Raw genomic sequence first — 23,979 nt, 5'->3', positions numbered from 1 at the left:
TTAAAGATATATGATAACAAATTAATTCTTGGACAAAATCTTTTCTTAACGAACATAACATGCCTTATATTATGAGCAGTAAGTTTTGCGGTAAAACCTCTTCATAATAAAGGATTAGGAAATACCCAGTACAAAGTGCAGTACGGAGCACAAAGAGCACCTACTCCCTTGAAACCCAAAAGAGGGAGAGGCACAGATATCCACCTAGTCGAGCTAAAAGGGCATGCCGAAGAAGACCATGACTCTCATTGCCGCTGACAACCCCCGGAAGGGGCGAAGCCTTCGACGACGCTACCCTAACCCATTCTAGCCCTCTCATGGGACAAACTAAAGTCCTGATCACTGGTGTTCCACGACGGAAAGTATTTACATATGGTGCGGCGCCAGATCCTCGAAAGTGAACGAAGAAGAGAGTACGCAACATCATGCCAGAGGGTACTTGTAGTGTCATTTTATGTGTTATGGTTAATTCCGGATGTTTTTTTTCCTTGGAAAGTTTTTTTTACAGCATTTTGTTTGTTTGTGAGGTTCCGTCATAAGCTTACCCGTCCGTACGTGCACAAAGCCCACGCTAACACTACAGTACTCGTTTCTCTACGCTCAGCCGTGCCCATTTCTTTCCACAGCACATCAGCATGTAGTACAACTAATAGTAGTAATTAAGTGTTTGACAAATCATTGTCGCAACTCGCAAAAAGAAAGAAAGCTGTAACGATCGAGTCCTACGTACACGAGTATATGTACGTGCACAATTTAAAGCCTTGCGCGTACGTACCGTGTGTGACGTGCTTTCGCTGCCTCGCTAGCTTTGCTTTGGGGAGAGGGAGAGAGAGAGGGGATCTCGATCGGTCTCGGGCGAGATCGATCCGGCTGGGCAGGTACTGTAGCAGGGCTTTGGCGCGGGGCGCGAGGCGAGCGGCGAAGCGACGGATTGCTAGCTATAGCTAGCGCAGCGGGGCCGGCTAGTACTGTGCACGTCTCGGCACGTGTCGACCGATGCCTGGCTCCCAAGTCCCAACCCCTGACCAGGTTCGGGTTCCCACTTCCTGCCGCTGCTGCCTGCTGGGGGGAGTCGTGCCGTGCGCCAGCGTCGATCTACAGCGCCATGCAGAAGCTAGGCAGGGGGGTAGCTTTGTAACGCAATGTGTGTCCAAACAGGACCATGCATATATGAATTGCTTCCGCGAAGTCACGTGTTGCATCCCATCCAGTGATTCCATGTACCGATGTACGTGTGCCAACTCTTTTCTAAATATCAAGGGCACATTTGTTACAATTTACGGAGTAGTACTGTACTTTCTCGGTCCTGTTTTAAGAGGCGTTACATTTAAACCAATCTGTCCATCTATATGAGGCGCAGATCGTTTTTTAATAACTTTCTTCTAGCTAGATGCTATGCCTTACAACATTAAATAATTGCATGTCCCTGAACAGACCAATCGCTGAATGCATGTATGCTGGGCAGAGCTATATAGAAAAGCATGCATGCAGGACCCCACGAAAAAACAAAGCTCCAAAGATCGTGCTAGCTCGGCTTTCTAAACAAACACGCCTGGTATAGAAGGACGGAGGGAGTATTATGAAAGAAAACTGTTCATTATGGAAGAGTATATGAGCAGGATATGAGAAAACAGTTCATTATGGCAGTGTGTGTGTGTATGAGAATTGTTGGATTTTGCAAGGGGACATAGCTCATTTTTAAGATTTGTAAGGGAACATGCAGAATTTTGGCTAAAAAACTGTCGGAAAAGGTACACATATGTGATATGTCTTCATGTCTTGTGTAAACTTATTTCCATAAGAAAATGACTGTTTTTGTGCTCGAAAAGACAAATTCAATCTTCGGCAAGCCAAAAAAATAGTGCTGTAAATTTGTCCTCTTTACACGAGGGAAAGAAACAAATCTTATACTTTTACCATGAAAATTTACATGTATGCATGTAAAACGCACTAAGGGCCTGTTTGGTTCATAAGATTTTGAAAACATAGGAATACGAAAAAAAAATGGGAATCTGATAGGCACATGCGGAAAACATATGACAGAAAAACTTAGGCCCCGTTTGGAACGTAGGAATTCAAAACACAGGAATAGGAAAAAACACAGAAATATGATAGAAATGCAGGTGAAAAACTTAGGATCGAAAAACATAGGAAAACATCCTCAGTGTCCGTTTGGAACGTAGGAAAAGAAAATATTTCGGAAATTACCATATTTCCTAATCTAGTTGACAGCATCACCATTATATTTTCACGTCTTCAACTAGTCTCTTTCTCCGCCTCTCTTTCTTACTTTCCTCTAGGTACGTACGAAGTTATAGGGTACTCCTGATGTGAGCTGAACCATTGAAGAACACTCCAACCTGCTTCTGAGGACTAATCTACATACTACACCGCACGTGCATCAGCGCTGGCAAGCTGCCTGCCTCGGTCGTACGCGTGCAGAGTGAAAAAATGAGATACGAGTGGATGTTTAGGATCCTGTGGAATTCCCATGAAATCAAAGGAAATGGATTCCTATCCTGTAAAATTCCTATACCCATTCATATGTCCCAAACGGCCCATATGTTTCAACTCCATAGGAATCACAGATCCTATGGTTTTCCTACAAAAATACTGTGAACCAAACGGAACCTTACTAGGAATTTTAGACTTTGGTGTTAGGAACAGGAAAAACACATGAATCCTAACAAGCATGGTCAATTAAAAATCATGATGCTACTGCATAGTATAAATGTAAGATTACCTGCAAAATTCGTGCAAATTTAATATGTTACATTGTACTGTACAAAAGAATATAAGGGCCGTGTACATTGAAAAATAACGTCTATTTTGTCTTTTTTTTCAGTATGGTTTATAATAAATTTCCACAAATTTTTACATATACTCTTATGCGTGTACTACGTACTAACATAGAAATTTTCAGATTTTTTTTAAAGTACAGTAACTGTACAATGATAGTTGTAGGAAAAAACAAGGGTTACCGAGACGTTTGGCCTCACCTAATTAAGCCCTAGCACCAGCGCAGCAACCCTGACTGTGGTAAAATTACAACTCTATCCTGTGGCGCAACTGTGAAAGAACTGACAGGCGCGTCTAGGCTCTGGCCACACACGCCTGTCCCGGGACATCATCATTCATCAGTGCTACAGAACAAGGCTTGATCAAAGAGTTACGCTCAACTCACACGTCCTTTCCTTTTCCATTGCAACACAAGAGCTGGCTCCCACCTATTTCCTTTTCGATGGAGATGGAGCCCTCACTTCACAATCAATGGTCGCTGCTTTACACAATTACTCCATCCAATGGCCCCCAGTTCTTGGCCGGTTGCTGGGAGGCATGTGTAATGTGCTGTGTACTGTGTAGCTAGAAGCTTGGCCAGATCTGACAGTACTTTACAAGAGCAACTATGGTCCCCAGTTCATCTGTCCACATGAACCACCTACAAGAGTGGCATAGTATTTCTTCCACATGAACCACCTACAATATTACATAATAACCGTTTCACGAAATCGCTAACATATACTACATTACATACAAGGTCAGACTACTTGTTATTTGTTAACACTACTGTTGGACATTCCTCTTCTACCTTCCAGGTTCAGAGATTTCGGCGAGGAGTTGGTCCCATGCCGAGGAGATACTTGTGGACTTTGTGGCAGTTGGGAGGGAAGCGTGCTGATTAAATGAAAAATTACAGCGCGGTGTTCTGCAGCTGCAGCCATTCCTGAATGGCGGAACGGAGAGCAAGATTGGGGATGAGCTCGTCATGCTGAAGTGGCAAGTTGGTCATTGGAGATGTTTCACGCCCCGTGCTGAGCCAGCTCCTGATGCAATCACCTTCATAGGTGAACCCATCGGCTGCAACGTGAGGGTCATTCATGACATCCTGAAATTTTGGGTATTGATGGTTAGTCAATAGATAAATGACCATTAATTAATATGGTGCCCGGAATTTCTAGAAACTCCAAAGCAAACGACACATTCAGCTTCATAATTCAAGTTATTCAGTGTTGTGATCTATTCGTGTGCTCCTGAGTCCTGAATAAGAAAAATTCAGATGGCTTCGTTGTACTCACCTGAGAAATAGGACAGATGAAGTACGACGGTGTGCGGTTTTCATCCAGCACTGATCTCGAAGATGATGGCGAACATAATGTTGTGGCATCCCTCATGGCCTCAACTGCTCTCCAGAGATCGCCTGAAAGATCAGGACGGCACTTCCTGCTTAGTTCAGTGCATCTGAGAGCAAGGTATGCTAGCTGCTGCACGTGGACATCAGGCCACTCTCCGGCTGAGGTATCAATTATAGTGTTCAGGTCACCTTCCTCCATCGCATCCTCTACAATCTTCTTTATACCAACAGGAGGCCTTCCAGTTAACAAGCGCAAGACCACGATTCCGAAAGAATAAACATCGGAGCGAGGTGTCATCTCCCCGGTGGCAAGAAATTCAGGGTCCATGTACATAGGGGTCCCCACAGGATGCATGGTGCGGTACAGAGTGGTATTATCGCTACTGGACTGGATTAGCAAGCGAGAAATACCAAAATCACTAAGCTTACTGACTAAGTTAACATCAAGGAGAATGTTAGCAGGCTTGAGATCTCCATGAACGACTGGGTGAGGTTTGTTCTCATGCAGAAAGATCAGAGCTGAACATATCTCGGCAATAATTTGGATGCGAATTTGCCATGTCAAAGTTTGCCTCTTCTCCGCGCATACAAGAAAATCTTCAAGGCTACCATTTGGTAAGAACTCATACACAAGCGTAGACGACTCTGAGCATGCTCCTAGAAGAGTTACCAGGTTGGGGTGTCTCACTCTACTGAGGATAGCAACCTGCAAGAGAAATCCAAAAGAAGCCGAATAAGAGATACTGTCTTTTTGGAAACACTAATTTCGCTCATTCAAGCTCCAGTTTTGAACTGGAAAGGAACCAGAGATCAACTCCTTTTTCCAGGATGACAAAGGCAAAGTTAAACTTCAAAGTGAGTTAAACTACCTCTTGCTCAAACTGTGATCGCCCTTGTAAACCATCAGGTCTCAGCACCTTTATTGCAACTGCCATGTTCCGCAGGACACCTCGGTATACACAACCAAACCCACCTTCTCCGATCTTCAGTGAACTATTGAAATTTTCTGTTGCACGCTCCAGTTCAGATGATGAAAACTCACAGTGCATCGCTGTAAGCAAAACTGAAAGAATCTGGCCTCTTCTCTGGCGTAATTCGTCAACCTCTCTGACTGCATGGTTTCGTTCATGTAGCAGGTGGTCGTGCTCTGATAGAAGCTGGTCATATCGCTCTCTTGATTCTGAGAGTTCTGAGAGCTGATGTTGAAGATCCTCGTTATGCTCATTGGCTTTCTGAAGTTCGTCAATAAACTCATCTTGCCGTACTTTAAGTTGCTGCAGCTCTTCTTGTACTTTGGAAAGATATTCCTCAGTTTCTTTCCGTTGCTGGACCTGGTTTAAATATAAGTCCTCTGATGTCCTGGCCTGCAGAAATCAGAGTATCAAACACTGTTTATTCATATCTTTGATAGAAAAGACTTGACTAATGTGCCTTCACGTAACATTATTAGCCTGCTAGCTTTGTAGAAAGAAAATGTGCCCAGAGAGTGCGCGCACACCCGAAAGGGCTCATATGTGTCCTCTACAATCTAGATAACTTCTACAAAAGCAAATGATTAATATAATAGTCCTTCAGGACATCCTGTTATGAATTACCATTCGTTCAGATTCAATCCGCCTCAGGCGCTCATCAGAGGCTTCTTTCTTGAATACTGCAGCCTCTTCCATGTTCCTTTGAAGTTTACTACGCAAATCATCATCTGAACGAAAATCTCCCTGTTAGGATCAATGAGCGCAAATAGTTAGTCATTTAGGGTAATACGACTTGCAATTTTTTAAAGGGGTACAAATTAACTATTAACTACAGTAGTACCCCATACAGCTTGTTTGAGGTTTCTAAGCGCTAAATCTTAAGCTTAATCATATGTAGGTGCTAGTCAAGGTACAGTTTCTTTGTTCCCTGATGTCATTTGGTGCACAAGTCAAGGATTTAATCACACTGAACGACACATGCAAGATATGTATTTGAAAAGAACTAAAGAGAAGCAAGTAGTAACAGAAGACTTGTAAAAGATAAATCGACCAACCAAGATTTCTTTCAAATCCACAGGCTCAACATGGCCACCATTAGAACTCTTAATGCATGCCGCACATCTAGGCCAAGAAAGAATGTCAGTTCATGTTATAATCTCAAGAAGGCTAGCAGAGGGTTGGAAAGCTACCTTCTTAAGCCATCGATCACATCAATATTGTTTGGGTCATACTTCAAACCCTCTACGTAAGTTGCCAGAGCACTTTCATAATTATCCATTAGGAACTGCACATTGGCTTTACGCACATAGCCCTTCAGAAAAGTAGGATCCACCTCAATACAGTTTTCTGCATCTTCAAGACCTTCAGGAAGATTTCCCAGATAGATGTGGCATTGAGCTCTGTTGCTAAAGACCTGGATAATCAGTCATAAGAATATCATCAAAAAATAACACTACAAGACCACTGTGGGGGCGCTCTGGAGCATGCATACAGTAAACAATGTATAACAAATATGCCAGGTCACAAATATGTTTAGTAAAGAAATGTTTATTTATTAGAGACTCTTCTAATTCCGATAGAGCTCAATGATTATCAATAGTTTAAGTTGTCTTCAGATCTTACAAGAAATATAATCACTGTAAACAAAAAACCCATACTCTGGGATCGTTTGGATTCATTTTAATAGCTTCAGTATAGTGGGATGCTGCTTCCTGATATTTCTTCTGCTTGAAGAATTCATTGCCTGCAACATGTGTACCAACTCAGAAGCAGCAGTTTATACATCACAAGGACACCATCTCTTACAACAAACACATCAACTGCTCCATTTCATCCAACCATATGAGAATACTCTTCAAAATTCTAGCCTTAGATCTATAGACATGTGATGGAAAACAACATGAATTTCTCAGAGAATATAGTTGTAATTTACTACTTGGGAACAAATATATAGTTTACTCTTGGGAACAAGTACCATGGAGGTAAGGCAATGCCCCCAAAATTCATTTTCCATTTATAAATGATGAACGTAGAGCGGCCACACCAAGAACACCAGATAATGGAGGCACATCAATCGACTCCACAGTTTCATAATTCATATTACATTGCCATAATCAACAGGAAAACATTCAAACCTTTCTCGCGGTGGTAGTCGGAGGCTTCCTGATCCAGCCGCTCCTGCTCCTCGACCTCCTTCCTCGCGGTCTCCGCTTCCCGCAGCTTGGCGCGCGTCTCCTCGCTGTAATGCTCGGCCAGCGACTGCTGCAGCGCCCTGATCGCAGGCGCGTAGTCCCCGGCGCACCCGGCGAGCTTGAGCAGCGCCGACGCCTTCCGCGACAGCGCCCGCGCGACCAGCCTGTTGTCCGCGCGGAGCTCCCTGCCCTTCTCCACCGCCTCGTCGCAATCCCTCACGCACTCCTTGTACTGAAAACGGACCAGAGCGCAATGAAGCGGCGGGCGGGGCGAAGCGAGGGTTTGGGAAGGGGGGGAATGGGGGGAAGCTGACCTTGGACATGAGGAGGTAGGCGGCGGCGCGGTTGGTGAGGAAGGAGATGTCGCGCGGGTCGAGGTCCGCGCCGCGGGTGTAGTGGAGCACGGCCGTCTCGAGGAAGAGCTTGTGGTAGGCGGCGTTGCCGGCCTCCTTCTCCCGCTGCGCCTCCGCCGCCCGCTCGTCCCCCGCCTCCATCGCTGGCTATACCTGGCTCCGCGCGCTTTCTCTCGCTGGGCGGCGCTGCGAGAGCTGCAAATGCAGTTGGTCGCCGGCGCTTGGCGGTGGAGCGGCAGCGGTTACGCGGAGTGGTGGGAGCGGAGGAGACTTGACCGGGAACCCGGGGGACTCGACAGCCAGTGCCCGCCTGCCCGGCAGAATCACTACTCGCTACTGGGGCCCATATGTCAGCGACACGTTCTAATAACACTGCGTCCCGTTTATAAGACAGCAATACGGCGCGACGGCCGCGCGTTAACTCGCTAGCGCGACGGCCAGCTAGGCGGCCAGCCTCCCTCTCACGCTCTCACGGCAACACAAACACACTGCTGCATGCAGTACAAGACAGTACAGCTTGTTGATGATGCTAAGATTCTTTTTTTTAATGGAGCTAGCCCGCATCGGCCTGCGTGCAGCCACACGTCTGCAGTCTGCACGCAGCACTTGACAGCTGATGCATCGATGATCCAAGTCTTAGATCAAATCAGTCGCGTTTAATTATCGTGGACACGCGATTTAGCCCCTAAGCATCGTCAGCTCCGTATGGGAGCACGGAGCACCGGCACGGTGTCAGCCGGTCCTTCTGAGGTCTACTTGTCACAAGTTTCACGCCATTACAACATTTTTTCTTCTGATTCTGAACACAACATTAGAGACAATTCAGTACGTAAACCACGAGATGAACTCAAAAGAGACTTGAAAAGATTTGATAAAAAATCATAAAGGTTATGACATCTAAACTAAACATTTTGACCAAGATGTACCACCCGTAAAGTGTAACACCTACTAAATACAAATGACACTCCTAGTGGACAAAAATCACCGTGTCCATCAATTTGGATCAAAATCTACTACCTGCAACTCCTAATGACCTACGCTTCAAATTGAGTTACCACCTCCATTCAGACACACAGACATTATCTCCATGTCGCCCTAATTAACAAAAGTTGCCAACCCTAATGAACCCACTAAATATAAATTGCCATCCTTGATGAACACCAATAATCAGACATGTAAATCTATTTCGAGCTACCACCTCCATTCAGAATGACCCCACATGAACCCTCTCTCCATGACATCTCTCATGAATATAAATTGCCACCCGTAATGAACACATATTGTCACCCCTGGTGAATACAAATTGCCACCCGTAATAAAGACAAATTGACACTCCCAATGAATACCAATTGCCACCCGTAATGAATGCAAACTACCACCTGTAATGAACAAAAGATATCACCATCTAGGGAATACACATTGCCACCCGTAATAAACAAAAATAACCATCTCCATCCATCTCAGTAAAAATCTATCACCTACCGCCGCATCCACATCTCCTCCATTCCAAAGCGAACTAAAGTACCACCTCCATTCAAAACGACCACACAAAAACCCTAACCCAACACAAAATTGCCACATCTAATGAACACAAATTGTCACCTTTAGTGAACACAAATTACCAACCGTGGCGAACACAAATTGACATATGTAGTTAATACAAACTGACATCCCGTAGTTAACAGAAATTGCCATCCGTAACAAACACAAATAACCATGTCCATCCATCTTGATCAAAATTTAACACCCACTGCCGCATCTCGCATCTCCTACATTTCAAAATAAAAATAACACTTCGAACGGCCCCACGTAAATTACATCTCTATGTGATCCTAATGAATACAAATTGCCAACAAATAGCCACTCCTAATGAATGCAAATTGCCCCCGAACGCCCAACGAAAGAGGGGCAGCTGGGACGCCGACGGATCGATTCCGTCCTAGTGGACGATGAGCGTTATTTCACCCCGCAAACGCTGGGCAAGATGAGCACGCAACCATGACGCCATCGAATAGTACGCGCGACAGCGATGATTATTGCTCGTGGCGGCGACGGGGGCGCGTGGCAGCAAGTATTCGGCGCCTTGGGCAGCCCATACCACTTGCCATGCAAATTCTTACAAACTCTGACCGAAGCCACACTTTTATAACAGGAGTAAGGTTCCGCTGTTGCACCATACATTCCTGAATGAGTGAATGAGCTTTTCTGAATTCTGAATCCACTCCATAGCTGAATGCCTGACATGGCCGAGACTGAAAACAAGATATTTGTCTGCAGATGGCAAGTCTGAAGGTGTTGGCTCTTCGGAGGATGACATGGACGTGAGCGGCCGGGAAAACGACCCACGTGCCGAGGACAATGAGCTCAATTACCAGCTTCTGAAGAAGTACAAGAGCTGCCTGAGCAGCTTCCGGCATGAGGTTTCCAAGAAGAAAAGGAAAGGGAAGCAGAGGCGGCGCACGGCGGTTGGGGCAGCACAGCGGCGGCAGCCGGGCAGCTTGTAGCGGAGGTGGGGGCAGCCTGTGGCGGTAGCGGCCGCCGCCGGGGCAGCCCGCGCGGCGGGGACGGCCCGCGGAGGTGGCTGGGGCGGCGCGCGCCCGCTACGGAGGCAGGGCGGGCCACGGAGGTGGCTGGGGCGGCGCGCGCGCGCCCGCGACGGAGGCCGGGCGGGCCGCGGAGGTGGCTGGGGCGGCGCGCGCGCGCCCGCGACGGAGGCCGGGCGGGCCGCGGAGGTGGCTGGGGCGGCGCGCGCGCGCCCGCGACGGAGGCCGGGCGGGCCGCGGAGGTGGCGGGGGCGGCACACGGCGGCGCGCTGCGGCAGCTGAAGCGTACGGTGGCGGGGCAATGCGTCGCGCGAGGAGATGAATAGCAGCGCGTCGCGCAAGGAGACGAACGGACGAACGTTCGTTCGTTATAATATAGCCCCAGGCGTGAAACCTTCTGAAAGTGTTGCCAAATGTCGAGAAATTCTCACGAACGTAGAAAAATACTACTCTCTTAACCGAATGAATAGAGCTACCTTCGACCTTGACGCGATGTGTTCACACCTGGAAAATTCAAACCACTTGACTCTGAGATATCCGGCGCGGTCAAGTACTGCCAAAGAGTTAACCACTCTCTTAACCGAATGACCCTAAATTAATTACTGTAGCCGCGACGAGTCAAAATATACATACAGCAGCACAGCATACGGGCTGTTCCGTACCGTACCGTACGCATATCTTCCAAATCATAGCACTATATCGGCATATATCCGTAAACTTTTCGCGAGCTCATTAACTATGGGCCCGATCCTTGGCAGTAATACAGCAGTAGTCCGTAGTATCCCTCCGTTCTTAAATACTTGTCGTTGTTTTAGTGCAATGGAGTATGTTTTTATACGGAAGAAAGGATCCTAAATGGGCGTAGTACGTACGTGTGGAGACGATCAATTTTACTACTCCGTAGTAGTAAAATTCTAGAACGAGGAATTCTAAAATGGGTGTGTACACTGTGCAGGCATCGCATGCACAATTAACCAACTAATCAGCCGCCAAGAACGAGGGCGAGGATGACGCGCTCGACCTCACCCTCCTCGTCCTTCTTCGCGCGGTAGATCCGCAGCGCCGCTTCCTTCACAGCCGCCAACGGATCAGTACTACCGCTCGAGCCACCGCCGCCTCCGTCAGCGATCATAATCCCCTTCACGCATGCGACGTGCAGGTACACGGTCTTGCAGGTGGAACGGTAGAACCAACCTCCTATGTCCCGGCGGCTCGGGCAGCTGTCGCACCTGTGAAACGCCTCCTTCCGGAGCTCGAGCGTGAGCTCCTCCCGCCGGATCTCCCGCGGCAGCGCCGCGCACCACGGGTGGATGTCCAACCCCAAGTACCCCTTCTTCTTACGGGCGTTGGCGGCGCAGTGGTAGTGCAACCCCAGCACCTCCCCGCCACAGGCAACGCATAGGATGCTACCGCTCCCGGACCCGGACCCGGCGTTGTCGTCGTCGTGTCCGCCGCCGGGGCGGAGGAGCTCCTGGAGGCGGAACTGGGCGTCCTTGAAGAGCGGGTGCGCCATCACGGTCTCCGCGAGGGCGCATTCAACGTGGAGGTCGAAGTCGCAGGGCCGGCACGCGTACCGGTCCCCGGCGCCGGGCTCCTTGCAGCCGTCGCGCTGGAACTGCAGATCAGCCGCGCCCGGCGCCGCCGCCGCCGCCCCTGTCGTCGTCTGCCTCCTCAGCGTGTGCTCCGGGTGGGCGCCGTGGGAGATCTCCCAAGGAGCAGCAGCGTCCCTGGAGTTGGAGAGGATCGTCATGGCCGGTAGCGCGTGGTATGTTGAATTTTTCTCAGCGAGTACGTACACAACACGTTGTACTCGATCGATCAGCTTCTGATCATGCGTATGATGATCCTCCTTGCGGCCGGGGCAACAGACAATTTATATAGCCAAGTGAACAAGTATTAAGCGCGTCGGGTCAAGAGCTGGATAAGTTTTGAAATTTATCTTTGTTGAATGTATGAGTTTTAGCTTAGTTGGTCAAACAAGCGACATAGTTGAACTTGAATCAGATCAGAACCATGCATATGTCAAAATGCGACTCTCGTTCCAAAGCTCCCATTCCCATGCATTGGACACGGCTTCCGTTCCAAGAATATCGCTAGGACGTTAATTTACGATACGAAAGCAGATTTTTATTTTTCTTAACATCTTAACCTTTTGTTTTCCAAACTTTTTTTTACCTTTTACTTTTAATTTTATAAACTTTTGATTTTCTTACTTTTAATTTTCTAACTTCTGCTTTTCCAAACTTTTAATTTTATAACCTTTTGTTTTCCAAACCTTTTATTTTATAACTTTTAGTTTTCCAAAAGTGGTTTCGATGACAACATGGCAAGCCCCTGACTTGCCATGTATGCATTTAATTGACTATCCAGTTGGACCTAAAACCTGGAAAGCTGACAAAGGATGTTGATGAAATGCTACCACATTTTATTGAACCGGCGTAGCTCTACTCGAGCCCTTTTTTTTGTTTTTGATTGAAAAACAAATGAGCTCGGCGTAGAAAGAAATCTAATGCCAACATGGCATGCGTACATCGCAAAGAAAGGGGGTGGGGCGGCGAATCCATGCCATGTTGACATCAAAACCGCTTTAGATGGGGGTAAGGGAGCATTGTTGTCCAGTTTCGACTGTGGAAGGATGAAAAATATACGAAAAATATAACAGCCCTATTTTGTACAAATCCAAAAGTTTTTTACTACGTATGTCTATCTATTATATATTAAAAGCAATATGAGAGGTATCGAGGAAAGGCTCCACGTTGATCCACACCATCATAATTATTCTAACCGTTAGATTTGAGATCAAACGGCATGGAAAACGTTCACGTTCTCCCCTCAAACACGTTCAGGTACAAACACACACACGTTACGTGGAAACCTGTAACATGGGCACATAACTGCCACGTCTTTTTTTTCTTTTGACGAGGAAACATGGCTGCTACGTTTTTTTTGTTTTAAAGGAGAGACATGGCTGCCATGTCTTTCATGCACGTAATAGGCTGCTTAAAAGCGGAACCGAATCTACTCCAGAGATGTTACGGTGGGATTTTTTTTTGGTAAAAAAAACATGTCACGTCTCTATTGAAAGAATGGAAGCACATTCTTAGATGCATGGAATCAAATTGTTCTAAGGTCCACCTATGCGGAATATGTTGTGGTTAGCTTTAATCTAATTTCCTTTAGAGAATCAACTAGTTATATACTAAAAGCAATACGAAGAGCAACGAGAAGAGCCTCCACGTCGATCCACATCACCTCAATTATTCTTATCATCGGATAGAACCTATGAAAACATCTGGCCGTCCGTTAGGTAGACCGGTGCCGATAAACGTGTTAGCTCGCCATCATCCGTTCATTAGATTCGAGGATCGATCCCCGCGACCGAGGAAAAAAAGATGGATCTCCCGTTCCCCCCCGGATGACCCCGTTCTCCAGCGCTCTGGGCCTGGCACGCGGCCTGCAGTCTGAACCAGCCAAGGAACACCTCCATCCTAGAACCCACCTGCAGAGCAACAAGAAGTAATGATTTGGAGAAGAGCGGCATCGCTGCCGTGATTTCATCAGATCAGAAATCAGAATCAGAAGATTAAAAAAAGTAATCAATGAGCATAGGCTGCATAGCTTGTAATCATCCTTTCTTAGAATAGGTTATGGCCTTTGTACAAATGCAGATACACACAAAAAGCTGCTCTCTTATGATAACATGGAACACTTCAATCTGGTATAGAGTTTAGAGAGACCTAAAATAATAAGGATACTACGACAAAGCAACATATTGTACTGAATAATGTTTAATGGTGGTCCTGCACACAAATCTAGAGTCTAATCTAGAGTCTCTGTATAACTTTTTTTCTCGAAAAAACGGAGTGGCCTCTGCATCAACTGATGCAAAAAAATATATTATTAAAGTCTTGCAAAGTTAGATAGCAAAGCCGAACAAAATCGACAAAATTTTTTGACTCCACCAAACTACCACCAATCTTTCGGTACATGTCGAAAACCAAACTCCTAAGAAAAGCATCCATGCAGGAACGTGCGCCGATGATAACGAGTCCAACCTAAGATCAAGCTCACGGTTTTCATCCCCAAAGTCAAGCTTCGAGCTACCACCTTAAGGTCACGAGGCAGACGCGCGTCGACATTGCCTAATCTAGGAGACTGGGATCAAGTGTTTCCACGCGAGTGCACAGACTTGTCATTGAAGATGCATGTACCTTCATCACATCATTGCCTCCGGACCAGTAGTAACAGGCATGATTTGGCACCTCAGCGAGTCGTCGTGCGTATCACCTGTTCCTGACAAAGTCCTCGCCCCCAACGAAAGCAAACAAACATGTTGTCATCGTCAAAGGTCGGGACCCTAGATCAGTCGTCACAGTCTGACAAATCAAGGAGAGCAATCCACAAACCCGCCGGACTACGCCGCCGCCACCACTATCCAACAGAAAATCCGGCACACAACGCCCTACACTTAGCACCGCCGATGCTGCCACCATAGTTAGGATCAGGACCACCCGCGCCACCACCATATGAATCACCACCACGGTTGCCAAACCCCCACGTCCTTGCCGCCTTTCTCAGCTTGGTCCTGGATGAGCAGCACCGCCATCAATGAACATCGCCGTAGACATGACGTCGCTGCCAATCTAGGACAATCAACACATGGCCCACCAACAGCACGCGATGCCGTTGTCCACTTCTCCTTTGTTGCAGCAGTCGCCGCGGCCACCCCAACTGCTGCCGCAGCCACCAATCTCCGCGCCAACAAAGGCATCTTGCCCCGTTGCCGCCACCTAACAATCGCGCGAAGGCCCTCTTTCATGTGTTGTCTCCCCTCTCGGCTCGATGGTGCTTAATTTCCGGATCTCAACTGCCCCTTTCTATTAACAAATCAACAGGAGGCGGATTTTGTGCTTCGGAGGGGATGCCGACAACGAGTGCACCTATGGTGGCGGCCACCTCAGCCACCTCAAGCGCCAGACTATCTTCTCCTGCCTCACCGGCGTGCCTGACTACGTCACAGGGGTCTTCACCGCCTTCTGCCGCGCCTGCCATGACGGCCATGAGATGATCCCCTCAATTCGAATGCATTTGCTTATGTACATATCATTACTGTTATCTTAATCATGAGTAACAAATCAGATGGATATAAATTATATATTGCTCCAACAACAGAAAGACACACCGGTAGTCATCAGGTTCCTCATACTTATTTAAAATTTATGGATTTTACCTTCTTTCCTGATTATTTGAACTGACAGAATTTTAAATGAACCACACAAATCTTCTACTCATGAAAATTTGAAAATAAGTGGTCGCCCGCGCATTTGTGAGGGCCAATCTGCTAGTATATAATAAAAAAAACAAGCCAGAGTATGGACTAGTAGTACCAAATTCAAATACAAAACGACGATTATCATGTTGACATTATTCACACAATCTGATTTTATCCTTTTCATTTCTTGGTTCGTGAATCAAATTTGAATCAGAAGTACGGAGTAGAATTTTTCAAAACTTTTGAGGTAGTTCAGTACAGTAGTTCATACTACTCGCTTTTGCGCTTTATATGTCCTGGAATGGAATTTTCTCGCCCGGGTTCGGTTCGAGAACGACGACAGAGGGATTCGATTCCTCCCCCGCGCGCGATCCGCGATGCGCTGCCGTGCACGACGCCGCGCGCCGGCGAGTGGCTCGCTGGTGGCGAACCACCGCCTTATCCTCTCGCGCGCCTTATTCGCCCCCAATCTCTCTCTCTTCCCCGCCGCAGGCAGAGGATCGACCGTCGATGCTGAGGCGAGCCATGGCGCTGGTGCTGGCGTTCGCTGCGGCTGCCATGTGGGCCCCGCCGCGCCCCTCGTGCGCCGCCGCCACCGCCCGCGGGGCGCACGTGACGAGGCAGGTGGGGGGGCGCGAGCGCGACCGCTTGAAGAAGGCCCCCGTGGGGATAGGAACGGGGCCTAGCTTCCACTCATCCAGGTCCACGCCCAGTTCCAGCAGTTTCCGCAGGGACGCCACCGGAGCCCGAATGGCCGCCGCCGCCGCCGCCGCCGAAGACCTCAGGTCGGAGTACCTCCAGGTCCTGCTCAGTCGCCGCCGCGACCTCCAAGGTCAGCCCCATCCCCCTCCCTCTCCGCCGCTTGAGTTGATCAACGTACGGCTTGCTCTGAATCTGTCTCGTCGAACCAGTGCCTCTGTCCGTGGAGCAAGGGAGCCCGGTGAAGGAGCCGCTGTACCAAGGGAACGGGCCTCTGGGGTCCAGGGAGGTCAGGATCCTCCATTGCATCCAACGCATTCCTCGATTCGGTTCGGCATTGCTAACTGTATGTCTGCGAAAGTCTTCCAGGTCATGGAGTCATGCCCGAGGAAGGAGGTGGAGAACTTCGAGGAGAAGCTGGTCGAAGAGAATTTCTACCTGATTACCGAGGTAGTATTACCATGCCATGCTTTTGTGTGATCAATCATTTTGGTTTTTCTTGGGATGAATTTTTGTGTGATCAATCATTTTGGTTTTTCTTGGGATGAATTTTTGTGTGATCAATCGTTGTTTCGTCCCAACTGGCAAGTTGCAAGTGGATAGTATTAGTATCACACTACATACCACGCTACCCATTGCTTGCATCTGAATAGTACTGTATTATATTAAACTGCACTTGGCTTACATCATTTTGGTTAGACTTAAGATCCATGGGAACCAATTACATTCGAGCTGACCAAAAGGGTAGTAGAGGAACAATAGTAGCGTGCCTCAGTGAAGATGATTACCTCACTGGACAGGATGATATTGACGGGGCAATGTCGATGAAAGACATATGTTCCATTTTGCAAGTCATCTCCATGTTTCCATTCAGATACTCTGTCTGGGAGACTGACTTGTGGTCTGGTAGAGGGCTTGGCGGGTTAGTACTTGGTACTCCCTCGATTCATAAAAAATGTCGCTCATTTTGTAGTATGTTAGTACAAATTTTGTATTACTAAATGGACGACACTTTTTATGGATCGATTACTAGTTTTGTTTACGAGATCCAGGTCACATGCAGCCACGTTATAGCACGAGACAGTTGCTTGGTTTTATTTTGTCCTGAACAGGAGAATCTGTTATTAATTTTTGTTCCCAACAGTCAGGTGAACAGGGACGTGTACCTGTACTTCTACTAAGTCTTAATGACACTGCTCCTAAAAGAAAGCCAGTTATTGTATTATTGCACAGCTCTTACAAATGCAAAGAATGGTTGCGTCCGCTGCTTGAGGTAAAATAATCTCTTGCCTGAACTATGATGGCATGCCCCTATGCATTGCACATCAGTGTGTAACACCAAACACTGTTACAAACTTGCTTACACATTTGCAGGCATATGCCTCAAGGGGTTATATTTCTGTTGCCATCGATTCTCGCTATCACGGTGAAAGGGCCAGCCACAAGACTACTTACATTGATGTAATCTACTTATTCCCTTTTATGTGCTACCGATTCCTTGAAATATTTGTTGAATTTAGTATCCATATATTTCACTTGACCTGATCATCCCTGCCTTCATGGTTTGAACTCAGGCACTGAAATCATCTTGGAAGAACGGGGATACAATGCCTTTTATTTTTGACACGGTACCATATGTTATTTCCACTTGTTACAATTATTCTTTTGGACCCTCTTCCTTTTTCTCTATACAATGATCAATGAGGCGCAAAGCTATCGCGTTTCTCAAAAAAAAGTTGTATCGCTCAATTTGTCCATCAAGTAATAAATGGATTGTTACGTGCTCCCTCCATTTCTTAAAAGATGGCGCATTTTCTTTATTGTTTTTCTAATCAATCACCACATGCAAGTAATTATCACACGCAGCCGAACACCAATCAAACAGCAGAGACACTTGGTCAGCCATGCTTTGCCATTAATTGCAGCATGCAGATTGGTGGAGTAGTAATCCTCATGGCCCACGCACATGCAGTTGGGAGAATCCAGATGCACTGCGCGATGCTTTGAGAAAAAACCAACAAAAACTTATACGCCATCCTTTAAGAAAAGGAGGGGGTACCAAAGAGATATCAAATCAAATATATAGGATGTGCCTTTTGTTGGGATGGGCTAGTGCCATGCCTGTTGTCTCCTTGTGTGCTAAGCTCATGGGCAAGTCACTGTGCTGGTGTTAGTCAGCTGCACTAACATCATAGCTCTCTACCACACCAGTTGGATTAGCACTTCGGTTGAATTCTGAGATTTATTCTTCTCCTCTGGTTCCCTCAGTTTGATTGTCTCATATCGATGACGTGGAGCATGTTTGGCCTTTTGATTTTTACCATACTCGGTGAGGGGCATGTGCAGGTGTGGGATTTGATAAAGCTGGGAGATCATCTCGCTGCAAGGGAGGACGTCGATCCCTCTAGGATTGGGATTACTGGCGAGTCACTTGGAGGTATTATCAGTCATAGTTGCGTCATGATACTGAACTAATACTCAGACTTCACTTCTACAAAACCTAACTCGAGCTGAATCCAGGAATGCACGCATGGTTTGCTGCTTTTGTGGATACACGGTACAGTGTTGTTGTTCCAATAATTGGTGTTCAGGTACACAGAAGGGAACTTTATTTTTATGGATGCACATAGTATTGTGATTGTCCCATATAAAGAAATACTCATTTTGGTGAATAGGGATTTCGATGGGCAATAGATAATAACATGTGGCAAGCTCGAGTTAATAGCATTAAGCCTTTATTTGAAGGTGAGATGTCATTCATCATCCCTTGTGCCCCCTTCTAAATTTTGGCTTGCACCGTGCAAGTAATAAATCACAACTCAAATACATTGTATCAATCGGAACATGTGCATGTATGTTGATTTGCTTATTTTTGGCTATAGAAGCAAGAATTGATTTAGGGAAGAGCGAAATAGATGCAGAGGTTGTGGAAAAGGTGACTATCTCATTTGTTTGACCCTTATTTCTGATGATTCATTTATAAACATTTCAGGATTGTGTAGTAACATATTTTTCCCAGGTTTGGGAGAAGATAGCACCTGGTATGGCTTCACAATTTGACGCGCTCTACACTGTTCCTCTGATTGTGCCACGTCCGCTCCTCCTACTAAATGGTAACAGCAATCATAATTCTTACGAACGCTTTGGTTGTGTCCAATCATTATTGCATAACCCCCCACATAAAAAGATAATCTTTTCTCTTTTACGTGTTCAACGAGCTCCTGTTTATGTGAGAGTTTGGGCCATCAATCTGCAGTATATATTTAGTTTATGGTTGAGCCAGAAATTGTTGTTAGTCCTTTGTTAAAAAATGTAAATTTAGTTGAGTATGTTTCCTGCTGCTGGATCTTCATTTACCATGCAGGTGCTGAAGACCCTCGTTGCCCAATCCTTGGTTTACAAGAGCCTGCCTCTAAAACTTCTAAGGCTTATGGAGAAGCTGGTTCCTCTGAGAAGTTCATGGTAACTTGCAACCTACTACATTTTCACTGTTCTTTTGAGGTCTCGCATTAACTCACAATAATTAAAACCCATTAGATGAGATTTGGTTTGTAAATAGTGATGAGCTTGGTTCATCTCAAGTCTGTATTCATGTTCACTTTAAATGGCTAAAATCTGCTACCAGATATTATGGTTAGCACTATGAATCTGCTATACAAGAACATGCTATTTAATCTGTAAAGTTAGCATTTAAAAGTCATATCTCCTGAAGAAAATCAGATTGTTACCTGAGTTTAAAGTTATGGCTCAACATGGGCAGTTCTAAGATGACAAGCCTTCACGCATCCCAGAAAAAGGAAAGACTCTATTCCTACAATTTTAAATATTCAAATATTTTCAAAAAACTGATATGCTTTTAATGGGTTTGATTAAAAAAAACTCGACCTGCAAGGGGTAAACCACCCCTTGGGCATTTCTATTAAGAAGAAGAGAAACCTCCGGACTCGTGCCCCACCCATACACAGTGGCATAGTCAAACTCAGGACCTGAGGACTTACTACTAGAGCCACCTAACCATTACGCTAGGGGCCCGTTCACGGTTTGATGCAAAGTACAAACTTTCTCTAGGCAATTCAAAGGCTTAGAGTCGTGAAGGGTATGTGTACGTTTAGATCTTGGCCCATATTATAACAAAGCCCATGTGGCCCATGTAACCTGGTGTATATCCTCTCCCAGTGGAATAGAAACAATTGATTTGGCCTTTTCTTCTATTTGGCAAACAAGAGCCACCTAACAAACTAAGAATCTAATTTTGGTGAAAACAGTACCATTTATATAAATGGAAACCATTCGGGTGAAATAATATTTTAATAGAAATGAAGTTTTCTCAAGCCTATATATGGATTAAGCACTATTGGACTGTGCTGTCTGTCGATAAAATCTTAAATGAAGAGTGTTTGACTGGAACAGTGACATCGATGTTTTCATGAAGTATAGTTTCGGGCTAGATTAAAATTAGTAATTAGTAATAACAGATTTATGACTCCAAACCAAACGTTATCCAAGAGAAGTAGCGGATAAACTTACAAATTCCCCCAGAAAAGGTCCTATGCATGCAAATTGTTTATTAGTTTGCTGCGTTGCATGGAAGAATGTCGGTGCTTGTTCAACCAGGCATCCGGCCTTTTGGAATTCTCCTACATTATGTATTCAAGCCAGCATATTCTGTGAAATAATGCTTCGGCTCTGCACTGAACTGATTACTGCTGGTAACTGATGGATAAGTCCCACTGACCGCCAGCTATGCCTGGTCCACTGGCCGTTTTAAGAAGCCCTGCTGTGCTCGAGACCCACTTCCGTATGCGCTCTTTCATGGGACCTTCTTCCATTTCGAAGACTGCCTTTTTATGTGTTAAATGCTCAATCATGTGGGGGCTACGTACGGGTTTTAATCACCCACATACCAGGAGGCGGTAGGGATCGAATTGTCAATATACTTGAAGAATAATCATTCTCCCTAATGAGGTATCGTATCTAGCTTGATGCCTTCTCTCTAGCATAGGTTACAATACAACTTTACCTTTTAAAAAAATCTTTATCCCACTAATTTTTGTCCCTCTTCTCCCGGACAAATTAATGCTTTGACTTCAAATGACAAGAATGTTTTCTCCTAAAGTGAACAAATTAAATGTGACTTTGGATTCGATTCAGTACTAACACTTTCGTCTGCCCCTGTTCAGTTCATTGCAGAGGCAGGAGTTGGCCACAAGATGACAGAAACCATGGTGAAGGAAGCAAGCGATTGGTTTGATCGCTTCCTGTAGTTTGGCCGGGGGTTTCTTTGATGAATATGTCCACCTAATAATGTCAGTTCACCCTGTACCCCAATAAATTATCCTCGTTTTGGATCGCGTTCTGCCGAATAAGACTGAAATTAGTTAGCCACTTTCATAGTCACACCTGATTTGCATCCCAATCAACTGTGAATTACAGTACTACAGGTACATAATGTACTTCAGTTTTAAAAATTTACAAAATACGTGTGTTGGCAAAATAAAGTTCTATTAGGGTATCTGATATCTATTTCCGAAAACCGGTTTTAAAATTTCGGGGAATGCCGTATTTATGAAACAGTGTAGTACTTCCCCCGTCCCATATTAAGTGTCTTTCTATTACATGTATCTAGACACATTTTAGACATAGATACATTTATATTTGAGCAAATTTGAGTCACTTAATATATAATATATAGAAAGGAGGGAGTATTACGTACGTACACAGGTCGATCATTTATGAAGTGTCAAATTTGTAGTCCACGTTCACGTGACGCTCCCCCATGCATGAGAAACAAAGATTGCGTGCGACATGTCAACGGCAGCAAGGCCAGGCCAGGTGGTCCACCGATCAGTAGAAGCTATATATACTGGCCGTCTCCATGTGTAGGCTACGTGCGAACTGTGTGATACGTCAGGGTCGGCATTTACACTTGCGAGCCGACCCGCTGAGCGGCATAATACTGTGCATTCCATGATTTTGTACTACCGGCTAAGAGAAAGAGTTTTTCGTGAAGGAATTTTCGTAAATATCCCTACGTGGCTACGTTGGCCCAGTATGTTTAGGGGAGCCGCGTGTTCCACATAGGCACGTAGGACAAAAATCTTCTCTTAGGTATAGAAAACTACGTGAAGGAATTTTCGTAAATGCTGTACTAGCGTTTTTGTATTCTTTCAGTATGGGCATTTTATTGCACAACAAAAATGAACTTCTGAAAATCTCGAGAGAAAAAAATGAAACTGCACGGTCTCATTCAAAGTTAGACGTCAAATTCAGTTAGCCTGCAGGGGCGCGTCAAAGTTGCCAAACAGGCGAGCTCACTGCTTACACTGTTCAAGCGTCCAAACTTGTCCCAAATGCTTATTCCAAACAGTACACCACCAGAAAATGTTGATCAAACCAAAACTAATTAATTTCTATAACAGCTGATGAAGACGTTAGCACGTCCTACTCTCGCCTCCTCCTTCTTCTTCTTCTTCCTCCGGACAGTAGCCAGTAGGCGACGCGTCACTCTGAAGCCCTGAAACATCGTCCGGCGCAACGGACGGTATTTGGGATCTGGGCCGGGTTTGGTTTGTTGCCGGGTCATTTTCCGGCCGCGATTAATTACATGTATTCTTCGATGATTCAATCCAGGAGAAGCTAATTATTCTGCGCGGCTGCATGCTGTGTCCATGCGTCATTCGTCACACACCAAGCTCTATCTTGTCTCATCTCGGCTTCAGCTAATCCGTTAATTAACGGCCATGGTCCATGACACGCCGACATTATTTCCATCGTTTCACCTAGCCACTCGTATGATATATTGGTGTTAAGAGCTCGTTAGGTCTTATCATTTGGGTCCCCATCTTTTGGGTATGGAATCTTGGAATTTGTTTTAGATCATAGGAATCAACTTGTTTAGCTGGCACAGAATTAGACACAAAAATTCAATCTAAAACTCTAGATCCCAATTATGCTCTAAATCGTCATTTCTCTGTTATTTTTCATTTTACAAATCCATATGCATGACAGATAAGCATGGATTTTATTCATTCCATTAATTTGTACAAAATGAAATGAAACTGATCAGTTGACCGTAAGATTGTTTAGGTTATACATTTTTTTTCCGCTTAGAGGTGAGCTGTACATTAAACGAGTATAAATAGGTCGTCGTATTAGGTTGAAAAACACGTCTTAGCACAAACGGGAAGAGCATAGAGCTGGATGGACGCACGCCACTTCCATTTCAACAAGAGATAGAGCCAGACCTGGCTGGCCCGGGAAGCTAGGGCTTTAATTAGTCCGAGGCTTACGAGACAAAGCGGCAAGCGCCCGTATAAATCATTCTGGGAAACAAAAATACCATAACTTTGCATTATCTTTGTTCTTTTGTTGTTGTTGTTGTGTGTGCGTGTGTGTTTGGGGCTACAATAAATTGCACTGGCCGGAAAATCAACAATGGATAACCCAGTAAACACACTATTCCGTATTTCTTTTTCGTGAACTAAAGTGTAGTTGTCAGCTAGAAACAGACGAGATGCAATTTAGTTTCTGGGTATAGAAAATGGCACATGTCAGTTCTTTAGTCCTTTTTATGGGAAAATGACGCAAGATTGCGGGAAGAGGTGGTTTTTGCCCTACCTATTGGCAGGGCAATTGAGTCATGCTCTACCAGGGTCTAGATCTTTTTGCTCACATTTACACATATGCGCGATGTTTGTTTTTGAAAGATCCAACAATTGCTGACATTTCATTAATTAGCCGGTAGAAACGTATGTACAAGAGCGCCCGGGGGCAAGGAAAAAAAGGAGAGGAACTGAAAACTAAGGGCAAGAAGCCCT

At 45.6% G+C, this 23,979-nt stretch overlaps 3 protein-coding genes across 3 annotated transcripts; 1 reads left to right on the top strand and 2 right to left on the bottom strand.

Annotated features, from left to right (window-relative positions):
- Positions 1-3,337: 3,337 nt before the first annotated feature.
- LOC100824272 (U-box domain-containing protein 70) lies at positions 3,338-7,988 on the bottom strand. The gene is made up of 9 exons (XM_003564228.4): positions 7,610-7,988; positions 7,239-7,527; positions 6,762-6,847; positions 6,294-6,517; positions 6,159-6,225; positions 5,728-5,847; positions 5,002-5,496; positions 4,077-4,838; positions 3,338-3,886 (listed from the first exon to the last, which is right to left on the bottom strand). Exons 1-9 carry the CDS (start codon positions 7,787-7,789, stop codon positions 3,692-3,694), a joined length of 2,418 nt encoding a protein of 805 aa, XP_003564276.1. The 5' UTR covers positions 7,790-7,988; the 3' UTR covers positions 3,338-3,691.
- Positions 7,989-10,700: 2,712 nt separating this feature from the next.
- On the bottom strand, positions 10,701-12,142 carry LOC104582236. Its single transcript, XM_010231632.2, has one exon. The coding sequence runs from the start codon at positions 11,939-11,941 to the stop codon at positions 11,174-11,176; it is 768 nt and encodes a 255-aa protein (XP_010229934.1). The 5' UTR covers positions 11,942-12,142; the 3' UTR covers positions 10,701-11,173.
- Positions 12,143-15,787: 3,645 nt separating this feature from the next.
- Positions 15,788-21,679, top strand: LOC100823663. Its single transcript, XM_003564226.4, has 13 exons — positions 15,788-16,295; positions 16,375-16,451; positions 16,532-16,612; positions 17,307-17,435; positions 17,537-17,623; positions 17,737-17,790; positions 18,509-18,599; positions 18,683-18,753; positions 18,838-18,907; positions 19,045-19,097; positions 19,182-19,275; positions 19,527-19,624; positions 21,343-21,679. The coding sequence occupies exons 1-13, from the start codon at positions 15,974-15,976 to the stop codon at positions 21,424-21,426; spliced, it is 1,311 nt and encodes a 436-aa protein (XP_003564274.3). The 5' UTR covers positions 15,788-15,973; the 3' UTR covers positions 21,427-21,679.
- Positions 21,680-23,979: the final 2,300 nt, after the last annotated feature.

The sequence above is a fragment of the Brachypodium distachyon genome, chromosome 1, assembly GCF_000005505.3.
Source record: "Brachypodium distachyon strain Bd21 chromosome 1, Brachypodium_distachyon_v3.0, whole genome shotgun sequence".
NCBI classification, from domain to species: domain Eukaryota; kingdom Viridiplantae; phylum Streptophyta; class Magnoliopsida; order Poales; family Poaceae; genus Brachypodium; species Brachypodium distachyon.
Note: the sequence above shows the minus strand (reverse complement) of the source record. Positions and strands in the feature narration are given on the sequence as shown.